The 16,366-nt window shown below is 38.4% G+C and overlaps 1 protein-coding gene across 4 annotated transcripts in view; it reads right to left on the minus strand.

Annotated features, from left to right (window-relative positions):
* Positions 1–16,366, minus strand: part of ROBO1 (roundabout guidance receptor 1) — an 872,802-nt gene that overhangs the window by 27,209 nt on the left and 829,227 nt on the right. For all 4 annotated transcript variants that reach the window (XM_084633794.1, XM_084633793.1, XM_084633796.1 and 1 more), the window contains 4 exons: positions 12,965–13,007; positions 9,667–9,821; positions 4,876–5,211; positions 2,189–2,296 (listed from right to left, as the gene is read on the minus strand). In XM_084633794.1, coding sequence (XP_084489920.1) covers positions 2,189–2,296; positions 4,876–5,211; positions 9,667–9,821; positions 12,965–13,007 — 642 coding nt within the window. The remainder of the gene's footprint in view (positions 1–2,188; positions 2,297–4,875; positions 5,212–9,666; positions 9,822–12,964; positions 13,008–16,366) is intronic.

Here is a 16,366-nt window from a genome sequence, read left to right on the forward strand (position 1 = left end):
AAAATGCAAAAAAGCCATAAATGAATTTTACAAGCAATATCATTAAGAATGATCCTCCAACAGCTATTAATTACATTATAGATTATGATCTAAACCAAATGAGCTGTAGACATATTTTCCAAAGTGCCTTTCTGTTATTTAATTGCTGGAACCTAAAATACAATAAGATACAGATATGATCTATTAAAGTTCCACTGTTGCATTAAGTCACTGAATATATTCAATTTGTATATGTCCACTGAAATGTTTTAGGCACAATGAAATTACTAATTTTAGTATGAATGGCAGGTGGAGTTGAAAATAATTGCTGGGAGAACTAAAATAACTAAAAAAAAAAAAAAAAAAACCCTGATGAAGTATGGTGTGAATGTTTTCAGACACTGTTAATGAGAAATTATGGCTTATAGTAGAATGATGTAGCTTTAACAATCCAGCTTTACTCATCAATTATTCAGGTGCTGAATTTTGACTAGAATACTATCTGTAATCAAAACTAACTCTACATTTTCTGTGTGTTAATTTGTATACTTTGTCATTTTTATTAACTCTTTGAAAACAATTAGTAGTTTCATTTTTTTTAAATAATAGAAATTTTAAAATGATTCTTCTTCATATTAACTTCCTTAGGAGAAGCAGAGTTTTTCTTTTAATATCTAGCATAGTTTACCCTGTTCACATAATGAAGGATGTTGAAGTTATTGTGTAATTGTGCCACTGTCTCCTACATTGTGTTCCTATAGACAATATTTCAGCTCGTTATTGCTCCACATTGACTGCTACGTACCAGTATATTTTAGCTGTTCACTATTGTTTTACTGGTACATCAGTACCATATTGTGTCAAGCAAGACCCTAATTGTCCCAAGGAGACCATAATCTGCATTTTGTTCTTTATCCTCCAATGTATATATACTAGATTCAGCACAATTAATGTATTGCTCTGGTCACCTTGTTTCATTCCTGCTGGAGTCCTTGGTGTAGGGCTATAATTTGTCATTGTTATGAATAAACATATTAAGTGTCAGCACGGTAAATAATATGCCCCCCCACTCTTAATTCACATGGGTTCATATCCCCTGAGAGGTATTGCTTTGCGTTTCAAGTCTGAATACTGTAGAACTGAGATTCAGGAGATCCTGCTGCTCTAGAATTGGGCAAGCTGCCCATGCCCAGAAGGTTCTTTCAGGGAATCCTGGAGGTTTAAGAGGCTTCCTATTATTTGGGGTATATCATTATACCCCAAATAAACAGTTGAGAATACCAGGCAGACCTACCTGAAGACAGAAAATACAAGGCCTCATTTACACTAAAACACATTTACATTGCCAGAGTAGTGTTAGGTTAGGATAGTTAGATTAAGATCAAACACAGGTTAGGAAAAAGGCAATTGGGCCATCCTAGGCGAAAGCAAAAGTTAAGGAAGAACAAAGTTTCTTTGCAAGGAAATCTTTTGCAAAGGGCTCTTGGATACTCTGCATATGAAAGGCACTGTGAGAAACAAAATTCTTTAATTCTCTACTGTCTACATCTGAGTTATCAGTAAGATTAGTTCTGATAAATATTCACTGAGTCAGTGTAAATAAAAACAGAGGAATTTTTTCAGTTCTTTCAACAAAATTGTATGGTATCAGAGTTAAAAAATTACAGATGCAAAATTTACTGAAACTAGTTTTGTTAGGTATAAAACAAATGTTCCGGTGTTTTCAGTAAGTGCACTATACAATAATAAAGTAGGGTTTTTTGGTTGGTGCCTAGGGATGGGAAGGGAGTCTGGTGCCTTTCCAGAAAGGGAAGTATGCGGGTTTATATCCAGCTTTCTTTGAAATTTCTGAGAAAGACTTTTGTATAGAATTGGCTATTGGGAGGCCAAGATGTCAAACAGTGGAGGACCCAAGTTAGGAAATCCAAAGTATACTGCAGTATATGGCTTTCACAATTCTAGATGGCATTAATCAACTAGCTGATGCTTTATTTTAAGTAGTAAAGAGGAGGCAACCATAGATTATGGAAGTTAATTCTGACCCAATAGAGTTGCTGTTGTATTTCCTCCAATGGGAGATCTGGATGTGCAGCAGTTCTGCAAATCAGGCCATTAGTACTGAATATGTATACAGTTTAATCAAATATGGTAATAATAATAGAACCATATTTTATTTTAGCAGACTGTAGCTTGATATGAATATACTCACCAGATGTACTACTGCCCCGATCTGAACTATTGTAGGACCCTCCTGTATTCTGGTCATATGACTGGTTGTATGGAATAGTTGGAGCATTATTGTCATTTACTCTGTAATCTGTAGGTTTAATAATACAGTTAATATTCCCTTCACATAAACTATTTCCTGTATATTCCTGCTTCATAACACACAATAAGACCCACTGAACATGTTATGAGGAAGCATGGGTGGGGGAGAAATCTTTTAACCCTCCCCATATTTGTTTTGCTCCTGTCTTTTCCTTTAATTTCTATTACCCACAGGTCTCCAGAGTTTTAGGGCAACTCAGTAGCTACACCAAGAAAAGGTCCATGGTCATTAAGGATATGTCTGCACTGCAACTGGACATCTGTACCTGGCCTTTGCAAGCTGACTTGGGCTTGTGCTAAGGGACTGTTTAATTGCAGTGTTGATGTTTGTGCTCAAGCTAGTAGGCTCTAGGACCCTGTGAGGCGTGAAGGTGCCAGAGCTCAGGCTGCAGCCCCTTAACCCAAGCCCTGTGAGCCCAAATCAGCTGGCATGGGCCAGCTGCAGTTGTCCAATTGCAGTTAGACATACACTTAGGGTGAAATTCAACCCTAGGCACAATGCCTATGCCCTACTCAAGTCCCAAAGCATACCGAGCTTTATGCCATATTTCTGCGTGGAAGTGAGTTTAACCCTACAAGGGCCAAATTCCACTGAAGTCAATTTACAGCAGAGAACATGGTCCAATGTCTCTATAGTATCCAGGAAGACTGCCAGATAGTGCTGACACAGTATTTACTATTAACAGCTACAATAACTGGCCTATCCAATTCTAAAGGTTTGGATGAACATTTAATTACAGGGATTTTATTTTTAAATGCTAGATTTGGCAATCACAGCTACAAACATTTCTCAGGGATAAAATGTTCATCAGACAATATAATGTTTTCTTGCTTAAGAAGTGTGTATAATTTACAGAAGACTAGCAAGGAGATGAGTTGCTCTTCATAGACCAAATAAAATAAAGACATAAACAGAACCATTGGACATAAAGTACTGACAATGAAGCACAGCATGGAACTCATCAAAATGGTTATTTCTCATTATAAAAGCTATAGGTAAAATTGTCAGCGAGATGATTTTGACTTAGGAAATAAGAAATCCAAGATCAGACTATTGACTCATAAAAACCCCCACACAGAGTAGCTAAGAATCCAGTCCCCATCTGCTGCAGGCATGCTTTTGATAATGTAAGCATGGGGAGAAAAATAGGAGCAAAATCATAAATCCCACACCAGAATGTATTCTGTAGTCTAGCTGCATTCCACACTTCATGATGAAGCCCTGCATTCCATGTCTGTTTACACAGAGGATAAACAATAAATCAACACTGAAATATGTATATATGACTGTCAGCGGACAATGCTTTAATGGGGTCTTTTCATAGCACAATATGCTAGAAAATGTGAAGCTGTAATATATACCATCTGAAAGAGACAATGTCTTCTTGGTAGTAAAATCCAAACATTTTAATTCTGAAACTGAAATGTAATACATGAGGTCACCACAGAAAAGTGAGTGCATACGCATAATTACAAAAAGATAAAACCCCTCACACGACAGCTTGGAGCCAGAAAAAAACTGAATTTTCCCTTTGACTTGGTTATGTCAAAAGGCGGTATCACATTTTATACAGCCCTCTCAACTACTCTGTGCGTAAGTAGGTCAGGTAGGAAACAGATGAAATCAACCTTCTGTAATGAAACGTGTCTTTTTGCTAGACATCTTTTCAATATCACTATGTGATCATACAAGTTACAACGATCTGTTCAAAAAGTTCACAGTTAGAATGGATCCAGTTCCTAGGGGCACTGCTTTGCAAATCAGGTTATTAAAGCAGGTCGCACGGTAGCTTGAAGATTAGCAAGAAATCACATACCTATTTCTTCCAAGTCCCCACACATCACATTGGAGAAACGTGCCCCTAAGGCCACAAAAGTACATTCTGATGTTTCAAGTTTACACCGAAATCGATTTATTTTTAGCTTCTGAACCCACAAACTGCAGTCAGAACAAAGGAAATTTAGTATCCATAATTTTTTTCCATAGCATTCCCTCTGAACATGTGAGTTGGAGGCTTGCTAGGTATAAAGCTAAAATTAATTGGATTGGTCCATTTCTGTCCCCAGTGTACAACACAATATAATTTTACACAGCTTGATGTGCAAAAATTCCATTTGTTTACATGAAGATGTAGATTTAATTAGCCTGCCTCCATCCACAACTGATAAAGAATGTTGATCTATTTAAAATTTAAGGTAGAATATAATGTGACTACCATGCATTGGTCTTATGAATAAAAGATATTTTATTCTCTGTCCTAACCAATTAAGCACCTACTATTAAATTTAAATTAATGACAAAGCCACATGAAAATATATTTTATTTAATTCTCTTTAAAGTTGCAGCTAGTTATTTGTGATAATAAATTCAATCTTTGAAGGTTATTGTAGTGCTAATTAACTCTTTGACACTGGTTACTGGGAATTTCTAAATCTACAAAGGAAAAAGCCTAGAAGCACCACAGAGGTTTACGTTTACTAGTCCTGACAAGCTTTGGACTCCCACCACCAGAAGGCTGACGATCATCTGATGAATAAACAAGAGTAAAAAAGCTAAAAGCTCTTCACCTTTGTTTAATTTGTTTTGCTCCATAATGTTGTACTGTACAGGTGCAACCTCTTGTTTTTGCTGAACAGAGGGTTTCCAGTGTTTCTCATTTGTATCCCCACTGCTGCTGTTAACATTATTGCTGATGCTTGACTGGATGAGCTGAGTGGTTGCATAAGGAGTGGGCTGCCCAGGTTGGTTGACAAATCTTCCATCCTTTAGATTTGGGCTATTGAAGGTTTTCATCTCATTGATTTTGTTGCTCAAGTCCACATCACCATAAACAGTTGACTCAGGCAGCATCAGGTTTGTTTGCTTGCTTTCCAGCTGGTTGTTGTAATTTGCTATACAATCAGCTAACCACAGGGGGAAGGAAAAAGAAAAGGTCATTCTGTTCAGTTACTCGCTATATCTTCATGTGCAATAAGCTTTACAAATATTTTTGTGCACAACTATATGACCTGATTCTGTGAAGCAGAAATGGGGTTGTAATAATATAACTTATAAATAAATAACCTATTGAACTTTATTTACCTTTTAGGTTACTGTACAAAAACATGGGTTCAGAAAATTTTGTTAGTTCTCACCTATTTCTCCATGTTATACAATTCTCCAGATCCAAAGTAAACTCCTCTGTTTGGCTTCTCTATAAATTCAGTTTTACTAAATTTGTCCCTACAATAATGTTTATATCTTTTCTGTTGCTCTTAGGTTGGCAATATAAACATATTAATTTTTGGGCAATATTCTCAAAACAATTTTGGCATCTTAATAATTAAAAACACAATTGAGCATACTTAGGACAATTTGTGTGTTTAAATAAAAACACTTAAGAGTTGGAGCAAAAATACAAAACAACTGTCTCATGTCCGCATTCAACTCACAACATTTTAAACCCTGTCAGACTTCAGAAAAGAAAAAGAGCTATTTATGGATTCTTCTGAGCATGTTTTTTTTTAAAAACAATGGCTCCACAGAGATAGAAATAATTAATGAAGAGATACAATACAGTGTGAAAGGGGTCTCAGAACCTGTTTAGGAAGACTTCAATAGAATACTGGATTCTAGCACAACAACATGTGTGAGCTTCAAAGAAAAAGATAGGAAAGCATTCTTGGAAGGGTTGCAGAACATGCTAATCATAATTACTTTAGGTCTTATTAATCATACATACTATTGCCTCCGGCACTTTATTCAGTATAAATAAAAGTGAATTCACCCTCCTAGTAGTTACCTTGCCAAGAAGTTAGCTCTCAGGGACTGTCTCACAGTTACCAGGCTTGTGCTGACATTCTAACCACAATTCTAGAACACAGCTCTGGTATTAAATGCTGGGTCAGCATACTTGTCCTTCAGGAACCCCATGTGCTTCCCTGTGACTAGCATAGACATTACTTTCATAGCATTTGTTTCCCCTCTATATCCAATCCACCAGAAGGGTGTTGAGTGCTAGTAACAGAGTTAGCAGACCTGTATATATGGGGTTATTAGGAAACCAGCACAGAATGACCATTAATGTGTGTTATCATTTACCAATTTGTATATGTAATGATAATTACATAATTACCAAGAAGATAGTTGCTCTTTTTTAATGAAATATAAATGCTGCGTGGTAACCTAGGGACGAATCCCAATGTCCTTAGTCAGAGCAAACTCCAGCCAAAATAGTGAGTAAAAAATTAAGTAAGTATTTTAGGATTTAGCCTCTAGAGTCTATGAAATGAAAATGTAAACTTTTCCAAAACATTTTCTAACATTTACACTTCTTTCAGGAAAACTTTTCTGTGTAAAGGCAGTAAAATACAAAAATAAAATCATTCATTCCCATTGTAATGGTTAAGGGATGTGAGCACTACATGGCATTACATACAACTTATTCACTGCAAACTTCATGTCCTTCAGCTTCAATTTTTTTTAAAAAAATTACCCTTTGATTTATTTTTCTTTCACATGGAGCTGTTATTTATCACTCTACATACTCTTCAACTTCTTGACTTTTGTTACTTATATCTTTTCATTTTTGCCTTTCCCTTTACTTTTTTTCATGATCACTTAGAGCAATACTGCCATTCTTTCCTCCTCTTCATGCAACTTCTGCCTTCTTATGCCTCCTTCGTTACCTTCCCGTATATCCTTTATTACTCATGCCTCCTCCTCTATTTTGATTTTCTTTTAAGGGCATTCTAAAAAATATTTGTAGTTGCTTTCTTCTTCTGCTGGATCTGATTTTTTTGTGAAGGGCAATAATTAATATAGTACATACTACTGTAGGTCCATTCATAAACTATACCTATCAGGATGTCTTCCTAGAAAGTATCTATCTGTACAAATGTCAGCTTCCCTATATAACAGAAAATGTATTTTATCAAATGTGAATTTTATATTCCCCACTACTTTTACAAAGAAGCTGTCCCTATAAAGTAAGGTTCCTATTCAGTACTATACTTATAAGATTATATTAGAAATATACATGGGTAATTAGTTACATATATATATATATATAAGAGACATAAGCCTTTGTGCTTCAGGGCATAAGACAACTACAAACTTAAGGGGTTAAGAAGATTCATAGATATTAAGACCAGAAGGGATCATTATGATAATCAGTTCTGACCTCCTGTATAACAAAGGCCATAGAATTTCACCAAATGATTCCTGCATCAAGCCCATAACTTCCAGTTGAGCTAAAGCATATATTTTAGAAAGATTTAGATTTAGAGAGATAACTGTGATTTAACGATAAAGTGATAGAGAATCCATCACATTCCTCAGTCAATTGTTCCAGTGCTTATTACCCTCACTATTAAAAATGTGTGCCTTATTTCTAGTCTTAATTTGTCTAGCTTCATCTTCCAGCCATTGGACCTTGTTATGACTTTGTCTGCTAGATTAAAGAACCCTCTATTATCAGAAATCCCCTTCCTATCTAGCTACTTATAATAACGTAATCCATGTGCACATTATTCCACAAGTCTCTAATTAGAAATCTCATACCTTCCTCTGAAGCATCTGGTACTAGCCCCTCTATACTGGACTAAATGAATGACCATCATCAGTTTATGGCTGTCCTTGCAGTAATTACATTTGACTTAGAGGGAAAACCATGTCTCTGCAATGCTTCCACATTGCAGGCAGTCATAACCTGACTGCAAAGTGATGGGGAATGCAAACAGTGAAGGCCAACCAGGGTTACTGGCAGTGCTCCATGCCCAAAGAGGGATGTGCCTACTTGGGTAGGGAAGTGGCCCAAGATTCCCACTTCTGACTCACTGGCAAGCACTAATTGGATCAGAGATTGTCAGTTCCATTTTTTTTTTTAAAATGTGTAGCAAGTGCTGCTTTGCAGTGTAGTCCACCCAGCGTGCACCACAGGAGAACAGGAGGCATTATTCACCCATAATGTCTCCCTCTAAAGTGTTCAGCTACTGACATCCTTTTGTTGCCCTCCTTGTGCTGCCCTTGCTCCCAAGAGCCTCAATTTATCCCTGCTTTTATATTTTGCTTTTCAGATTCAACAGAATTAGTTGTTCTCTATAATATAATCTTTACAGACAAACAAACAAACAAAAAATACAACACCCAGTCACCCAAATGAAGGAGTTTGGCCTAGCAGTGAGTGAACAAGAAAAGGTTTGAATGTGCAAAAGTAGACTGGAAATTTCATATGAGCAGACTTTGATATGATAAGGCATTTCTTGTTTCTCATCAGCCAGGAATACGCATGAAAACCTCTCCAGTAACACGTTGGCATTTCTACCTATGGTCCTAGCCAATATTAGGACGTGCAGATCTGCACCAAAAATTAAATGTATTTGGACTTTTCAAAAACAAGAAATGTTGAGTTCAGTTTGAATTTGGGGAGCTAATTCAAGTTGTTTCTTATTTGTTTAGAACAGGGGTTCCCAAACTTGGTTCGTGGCTTGTTCAGGGTAAGCCCCTGGCGGGCCGCAAGACACTTTGTTTACCTGAGTGTCCGCAGGTACAGCCACTCGCAGCTCCCAGTGGCCGCGGTTCCCTGTTCCCGGCCAATGGGAGCTGCGGGAAGTGGTGGCCCAGCCCGTGCCGCTTCCCGCATCTCCCATTGGCCAGAACGGCGAACTGTGGCCATTGGGAGCTGCGAGCAGCCGTACCTGTGGACGCTCAGGTAAACAAAGCGTCTCACGGCCCTCCAGGGGCTTACCCTGAACAAGCCACAAACCAAATTTGGAAACCCTTGGTTTAGAATGAGTTCATTCATACCTAGTTTAGGTCTTCAATGGACTAAACCAGGTTTGTATCAATTAATAGACCCATTTAGCTTGTGTTTAAGGTGTAGTGATTTTGGGGGCACCATAATGGAGAGGCAACTTGGAGGACAAACATAGGAGTAGCAGCAAGAGGAACTGGGTTAATAAAACCATCTTGAAAATCAGCCAAACCAGGTTTAGCAGCTGCAGCTGTACAGAATGAACTGTGCTGGCACGTAACACAAAGTGTAAAATTATATGTGGTATTGTAATCTACTGGTGAAAACAGGTCCTCCTCCATGCCAGTACAAGTTGTTACTGCCGCTAGCTACAGAGTCTTGGCTCTTTAGCTCAAAAAGCTCATGCTTTTATCTCTAGAGGACCCCAGGATCAACCTCTGGGCCAAATACCATAGCTGTCACACCAACACATAGCATTTTATGGCCTATCCTCAGTTGGATGAAACTCTGGACATAGTCTGCTACAACATGCAAAATAAGGGACAAAAACTGTAACTCTGTAAAAGTATGAATGAGACTGGTTGTAAGAATTCAGGCTTCTTGTTAACTAGTAAAAGTATCTAACCTGGTCGACTGTACGTTGTGAGGTTGCTATCACTGTTTCCATTGGCTGAGGTGCAGCAGTTGATGGAGCAGTCATTGTGGTTGTTCCCAGTGTTGGGCCATGTATCTGCTAACCATGGTTGAGGGGCAGGTTCACTGATGTTTAGAAGTCCTGGTCTTTAAAAAACAAAGTATGGTAATTTCATAAATTAAGGAACAGTGTTATTAAACTGATTCCTATGCTCTCCTCAAAAGGCTGTCTAACATTAAAAAGTTTGCACTGTGAGTAGTAAAGGTTTAGGCAATTCATACCTATAATCTCTCTTATAACATATATTTTAATTGGTATATGTCCACTAATCTGGACTTAGTTCTTTGAACATTGCTAATCACTTGTCTTGCCTTACAAAAGAAGAAGAAGAAGAATTGGTATATGGAATGATTCCCAGACATTTCCATAAAGTGTTGATATTCTTTGGTAAATTACAGAAGAGAGAAACCAACACAATGTTTTGATCATCATATGGGTATTAACAAACAGTAGGCCTTGTTGAGAAAGGGTAAGAATGTTTCTGTGGAAAATTTAGAATTTTATGAAGTTTTCTGATTTTTCATCAAAAATCTGAAAACTGAACTGTATGGTTTTTCAATTTCTCCCCAATTTTCAGAGGCAGCATGGAAAATATGGGGAGGGGAAATGGCAAAACAAAAAGAAGTGGGGATTGTTGAAGGGAAAAAAAGGAAGAGGCAGGAGGGAAAACAACAATGACAAAAACAGGGGTGTTCTGACTGAAAAACTGGAAAATTTCTCAAAAAACACAAGCAGCTCCTATTGAAGTCCACAGAAATTGTGACTGCTCAGCACCTTTGAAAATCAGATCACAAGTCTGCACTGCTGTATGTTGGCTGCATATTGGATGATATATCATGTCATCAGCTAAAAGATTTATATTCCAGTTGCATGGTTTCCAAGTTATTGCAGGTTTTCTAGTGAGCACTAAATAAACTTTGATGAATGTTTTGTTGAATCTCCAACCCACATACTGTTTTTAATTCTGACAACATTGTGCATATTACAAAGCTTCACAAACAGTAGTGACCCTTAAAAACCTGACAATTGCTTCTAATAACTAAATAAGTATTTGAAGTTAGGTAATCTCAGTCATTGCTATGTTCAAATTATTTCCTACAGTAGGTATACAGAACTAGAGGGGAAGACTTCAGAAACAAAAGGAACATACCTATTTATCACAGGCCTAATGGGCAAATTTTAATGGCTACCACTGTAAACAGCACAAAAGTCAGTCATTGAGTTCAGAAAAAATAGGTATCTATTGTGAAAATATTGGATATAATGGTTTTTTAACTAAAATATATTAATCCTTTAAAACTGGAAATTGAGTTATGTTTATTTCTGAATGTTAGAAGACAGCACCTTTTATACACTGTATAGGATGGGGGAGGATGCTGAGCCTCCCAAAAGCCTTAAAAATATATTTTATGCAGGGAAAGTGGGAGTCTGAGCCTGAAGGTTTGGAATTCAGAGTACAGACGCTCCCTGGGTTATGCAAGACCCGGGTTACGCAAATTCACTTACGGAAAAAGTTCCATAAGCCAGAAATAGGATTTGCGGAAATTTTTGCGTAACGCACGGGTATACGTTTCCGACTTATGCAAAATTCAAGTTATGCAAGGCTTTCTGTAACGGAACAATTGCGTAAGTCGGGGTGGGTGGGTGGGGGACCGTGTCTGTAAAGATTTTATGCCAGAAACTATACAACTTCAAAAATTGATCAAATGTGTTTCCTATGCTCCAAAGTATTGTGCAACATACTATATACTCAGGTGAGCAAAATAAATGAACATATGGCACAGACAAGATTTCCTGGCTCGATCACTTGTAAAATCTGAACAGATGAGATGAACATATATCAAAATAAGTATGATGCACCTCTAGCCCTAAAAGGGGGAAGGTTTTATGAGCGAGATTTTAGGTTATGGCATTTAGCTACCAAACTGGGGCAGCACAGAGCCACACTGCTCCAGTGGGAGCGTCAGGGAGATTGTATATGATACAGAAACACAGTTCCTCAGTGCTGCTCCCAGAACGTGTATATGTGCATAATTGTCTCTGATGTGCCAGACCAGATCTGCAGGCCAGTACAGAAGGGAGAAGAGACACTGCCTTGCCTCCTCCCCATGGCTCTTTAGCTACTTTGCTCTATAGAGGCATGCAATAACATTTATTAGCATAGGGAGGGCAAGGACTGCGATTGTGTTGAACAGTCATGCAAGGGAAAAGAGAGGACCCCTCTGCAAGGGCAGCACACAATCTGGCCTATAGTTATTTACAGGCTTGTCAATTCAAAAATATTAGAAAACTGAATGTTAATCTTCATGTCTTCATATGTCTAATCTTTATCTCTATCACATTTTGGTACATTCGTGCATGGTAAGGACTACAGGGCAGTGCCCGGAGCAGAAGGGAGGGGAATGTATTTATCTAGATGTTTGCTGAGATTTAAAGGCTCACTACAATACCTTAACTCTAATGCTGAGAAAAGGTGTGCTGGAGCATGATTTAAAAAACAGGCTGTGTTATTGAAATGACACATGCATGACATGGCCTCCCTGCCATCACTGCTGCTCTGTCCTCTGAAGAAACATAGAAGGAAATTGGGGATATTTTGTGTTCCATTGACATTCATTCGGCAATAAACTAAAACAGGCAAACACATTACAGTTATGTCCTCAGTCTGGAACTGAACTAGGTTCTGAGAGCAAAGAATTATTTATTAATAAGCTACCAATTTCTCTTTATTTCATCAATGTATTTCTCTCTCACACAAGTGATGATTTAACTGTTTTGCATTCACTGTAAGATTAAATACAATCACCTTGTGTGCTGCTGTCTTCAGCAAGTTTTTCCCCATGAATGTTTTTTTCTTTTGTGGTATCTGTGAACCGGCTATATTTCTTAATCTTCATAAATGCCACAGTTTAATTACTTTAACTCCCTGAATCATCTGCTAAATCAGTAAACCTTGTATTTTGAAGTCAAAGTGCTCCCTCTGCTGTTTGTTTTTGGGTGCATTTTTCTACAGATCAACAAAGCAACTCAACTGAAAAGGTTAAGATTTAATGTTGAAAATGAACCAAAAGCTACATTTCAAAAGCCATATATCTTCTCAGTGAAATCTGTAAAATCAGTGACCTATATGCCTAAAATGTGTCATTATACCACCACTTATAAATGTACTCAATGTATCTAAGTTTATCTATATCCAGCTTGTAGTCTGCAAAATAAACCATGTCATTACCTGCCTCCACTGCTTACAGCTTCTCCTCCTCTCTGATAGGTTACTAAAATATGAAGAGATAAAAACAGAAAATAATTTAATAGTCATATTGGACTTTCTAAATAGCACTGTAAAATCTCTTTTTGTTTCCTCCTAACCAAATCTCTAAATTTTGATTGGTTAAGTTTTAATACTGAGTCTCACTCTCTCAACAGTCATTCCTTCATTTGCAAATCCATATGCGATACATTGGTCACCTGACTGGTGTTACTTTAAGCCCCACAAAACCTTTATATGTATATTATTGTTGTGTCTCAGACATGGAAAAGAATGGTGTAAAGCATCAGGCTAAATTCATCCCTGATGTAACTCTACTGACTTCAAACAAGTTACTCTAGGGAAGAATTTATGTCACTTTGTTTATTTCATGAATGAATAGATGATGCTAAAGATGTTAAAGCTTTATTGTACATTATCATCATCTTGCTAACATTAAGCGGGTACCAAGATTTTGAAGCTAAGACATTATTTCCAGTGTAAATGATGGTTCATTATATCACAACCTACTGCAAAATCTCATGTTGTATTTTCACATTAACAGTGTACTAAAGATCTGTGTGATTTTCAGATGTTCATCCTTATAAAAAGCCAAATGGAGTGTGATGTTTTACTGACAGACACCGTATTCTACTTAGGCATCATGCATATTTAAAAAGTCCTTATAAATGTATTATTTTCTAAAATTTTACAATTGGATTTTTTCTAATACTTTTTTAAATCTAAAATTTTATTTTATTCATTGTAATACATAAATCAGTTTGTCTGACTGGTTTGAAATTAGCAGGAAATTTTTGTACTAACACTTCCTAAGAATAAACAGGAATATAGCCAGAATGCATACAGATTCATTTTTTTAAATGTGTGTTGATATGAATGGCATGTATTTTCCAGAAAGCATCATGGTTAAAAGTTAGTTTTTAAGAGGCATAAATCAATAGTTTCAAGAGCTATAAATTTGCCATTTTCAAGTTTGCAGTGGGTTAGGCAAAGGGTTAAAGAGATTAGCTTCACTGCAAATTCTGATGGATTCTATACCTACGCATTTCCTAACTAGGAATGTGTTTAAAAAAGCAGCCAAATTCTGCTCTTTAAAAGAACTCCAAGCTGGGAGTCTGCAAGGGAGAGATAAATGCTTGCAGTGATTACAATAACAGGATTAAAACCTTAGCAGGCAATGCTACAGGTAAATCTTTTACTAAAGGTAATGCTACAGAAAAAGGCCTGTTACCATTTAAATTGAAAAGAACTAACTATTGAGACTCTAATGTATAGAAAAAGGAAAGATTTTTAAAAATCTTTTACATTGTGTATTTCAGATTTCTTCTTCTAAATCCCTTATGTTGTTGAATTTGCAGCTATGACTTGCAATACCCATATTTTCTAATATTTTCTTTTAATGTCTAGATTTCTAACTGCAAAAATGTCTATCAGTTAATCTAAAACACACCATAGAGGTTCAGTAGCATATTGCACTGTGATTGTGCTAGAAATTGTATGTAAGGCTAATTAAATAATAATAATTTGCATGTGTTTCCACTCTGGATGTCCAAGGACTGCGCAAACATTAAGGGCCAGTTCTAGCCTCACGTTGAGTAGTGAGTGAAATCAGTGGGACTAGTTGTGATGTAAGATACTACTCAATGTAACTAAGGGTATGTCTTCACTGGCAGAGTTACAGCGCCGCTCAGAGAGTGCTGAAGGGAAACCGCTGTTGTGTGTTCACACTGTCAGCTGCCTGCGCAATATTCATGCTTGTGGCTCTTGCAGCGGTATTTGAAGAGGTGCACTTTGGGCAGCTATCCCACAGAGCATCTCTTCCTCTTCTGCCGCTAAGATTTGTGGGAAGGTGGAGGGGGTCGCAGGGAATCCTGGGTCTTGTCCCAATGCCCTGTGATGCATTGCTTCACATCCCAGCAACCCCTGTGCTTCCATCTGCATTTGGTGCCATCTTTCAACAGTTTGTGTACTGTGTGCTCTGCCTCTTTGGTCTGCAGGAATGGATCCCGCACTGTTGACCAATATGCTGCTCGCTCTCACTAACACATCACAAGTGGCAGTGGAGCTATTCTTTAAACTACAAAGGCAAGAGCAGTTCAACATTGATCTCGCCACATGTAGTAGCTACAACACGAGATCGCTTGTGGCATTGACGGAGGTGCTGACCACAGTGGAACACAGCTTTTGGGCTTGGGAAACAAGCACTGAGTGGTGGGATCACATCGTCATGCACGTCTGGGATGATGAGCAGTGGCTGCAGAACTTTCGGATGAGAAAAGCCGCATTCATGAGACTGTGTGATGAGCTCACCCCAGCCCTGCGGCGCAAGGACACGAGATTGAGAGCTGTCCTGCCGTTGGAGAAGAGCATGGCGATTGCACTGTGGAAGCTGGTTACTCCAGACTGCTACTGATCGGTTGCTAACCAGTTCGGAGTGGGAAAGTCGACCGTGGGACTCCTGTTGATGGAAGTGTGCAGGGCCATTTATCACATCCTGCTCCAAAAGACTGTGACTCTGGGCAATGTGCATGACATTGTGGATGGCTTTGCACAAATGGGCTTCCCCAACTTTGGAGGGGAGATAGATGGCACGCATATTCCAATTCTGGCACCAGACCACCTCGCCACTGAGTACATTCACTGGAAGGGATATTTCTCAATGGTTCACCAGGCGCTTGTGGATCACCATGGGTGTTTCATAGACATGAACACAGGCTGGTCCGGAAAGGTGCATGACGCACACATCTTTCGGAACACAGGCCTGTTCAGGAAGCTGCAAGCAGTGACTTTCTTCCCAGACCAGAAGATCACCATAGGGGAAGTTGAAATGCCCGTTGTGATCCTGGGAGACCCTGCCTGCACCTTAATGCCGTGGCTTATGAAGCCATTCTCAGGGCACCTTGACAGCAGCAAGGAGCAGTTCAACAACAGGCTGAGCAAGTGCAGAGTGACTGTTGAGTGTGCTTTTGGCCATTTAAAGGCCTGCTGGTGCTGCCTATATGGGCGCAATATTCCTATGCTTATAGCCGCGTGCTGTACGCGCCATAATATTTGTGAAGAGAAGGGTGAAAGCTTCACTCAGGGCTGGATTGCTGAGGCTCAGCACCTGGAGGCTGAATTTGAACAGCCAGAGACCAGGGCTATTAGAGGGGCGCAGTGTGGGGCCATAAGAATCAGGGATGCCTTGAGGCAGCAAATTGAAGCTGAAAGCTACTCATATTTGTTGCTATGCTCAGGAGTACAGTGCTTGCAATGCTAGGAGGTGATTGTGACTGGTGCCGACGATGCAATGTGAAGGTTTAAGAAAATTGCCTGTTGCTTTGCAGGGCTCTGTTTGCTTTCAATTAATGGAATAAAGATTGCTTT

This window comes from Lepidochelys olivacea, assembly GCF_965140295.1.
Source record: "Lepidochelys olivacea isolate rLepOli2 genome assembly, chromosome: 1".
Lineage (NCBI taxonomy): Eukaryota > Metazoa > Chordata > Testudines > Cheloniidae > Lepidochelys > Lepidochelys olivacea.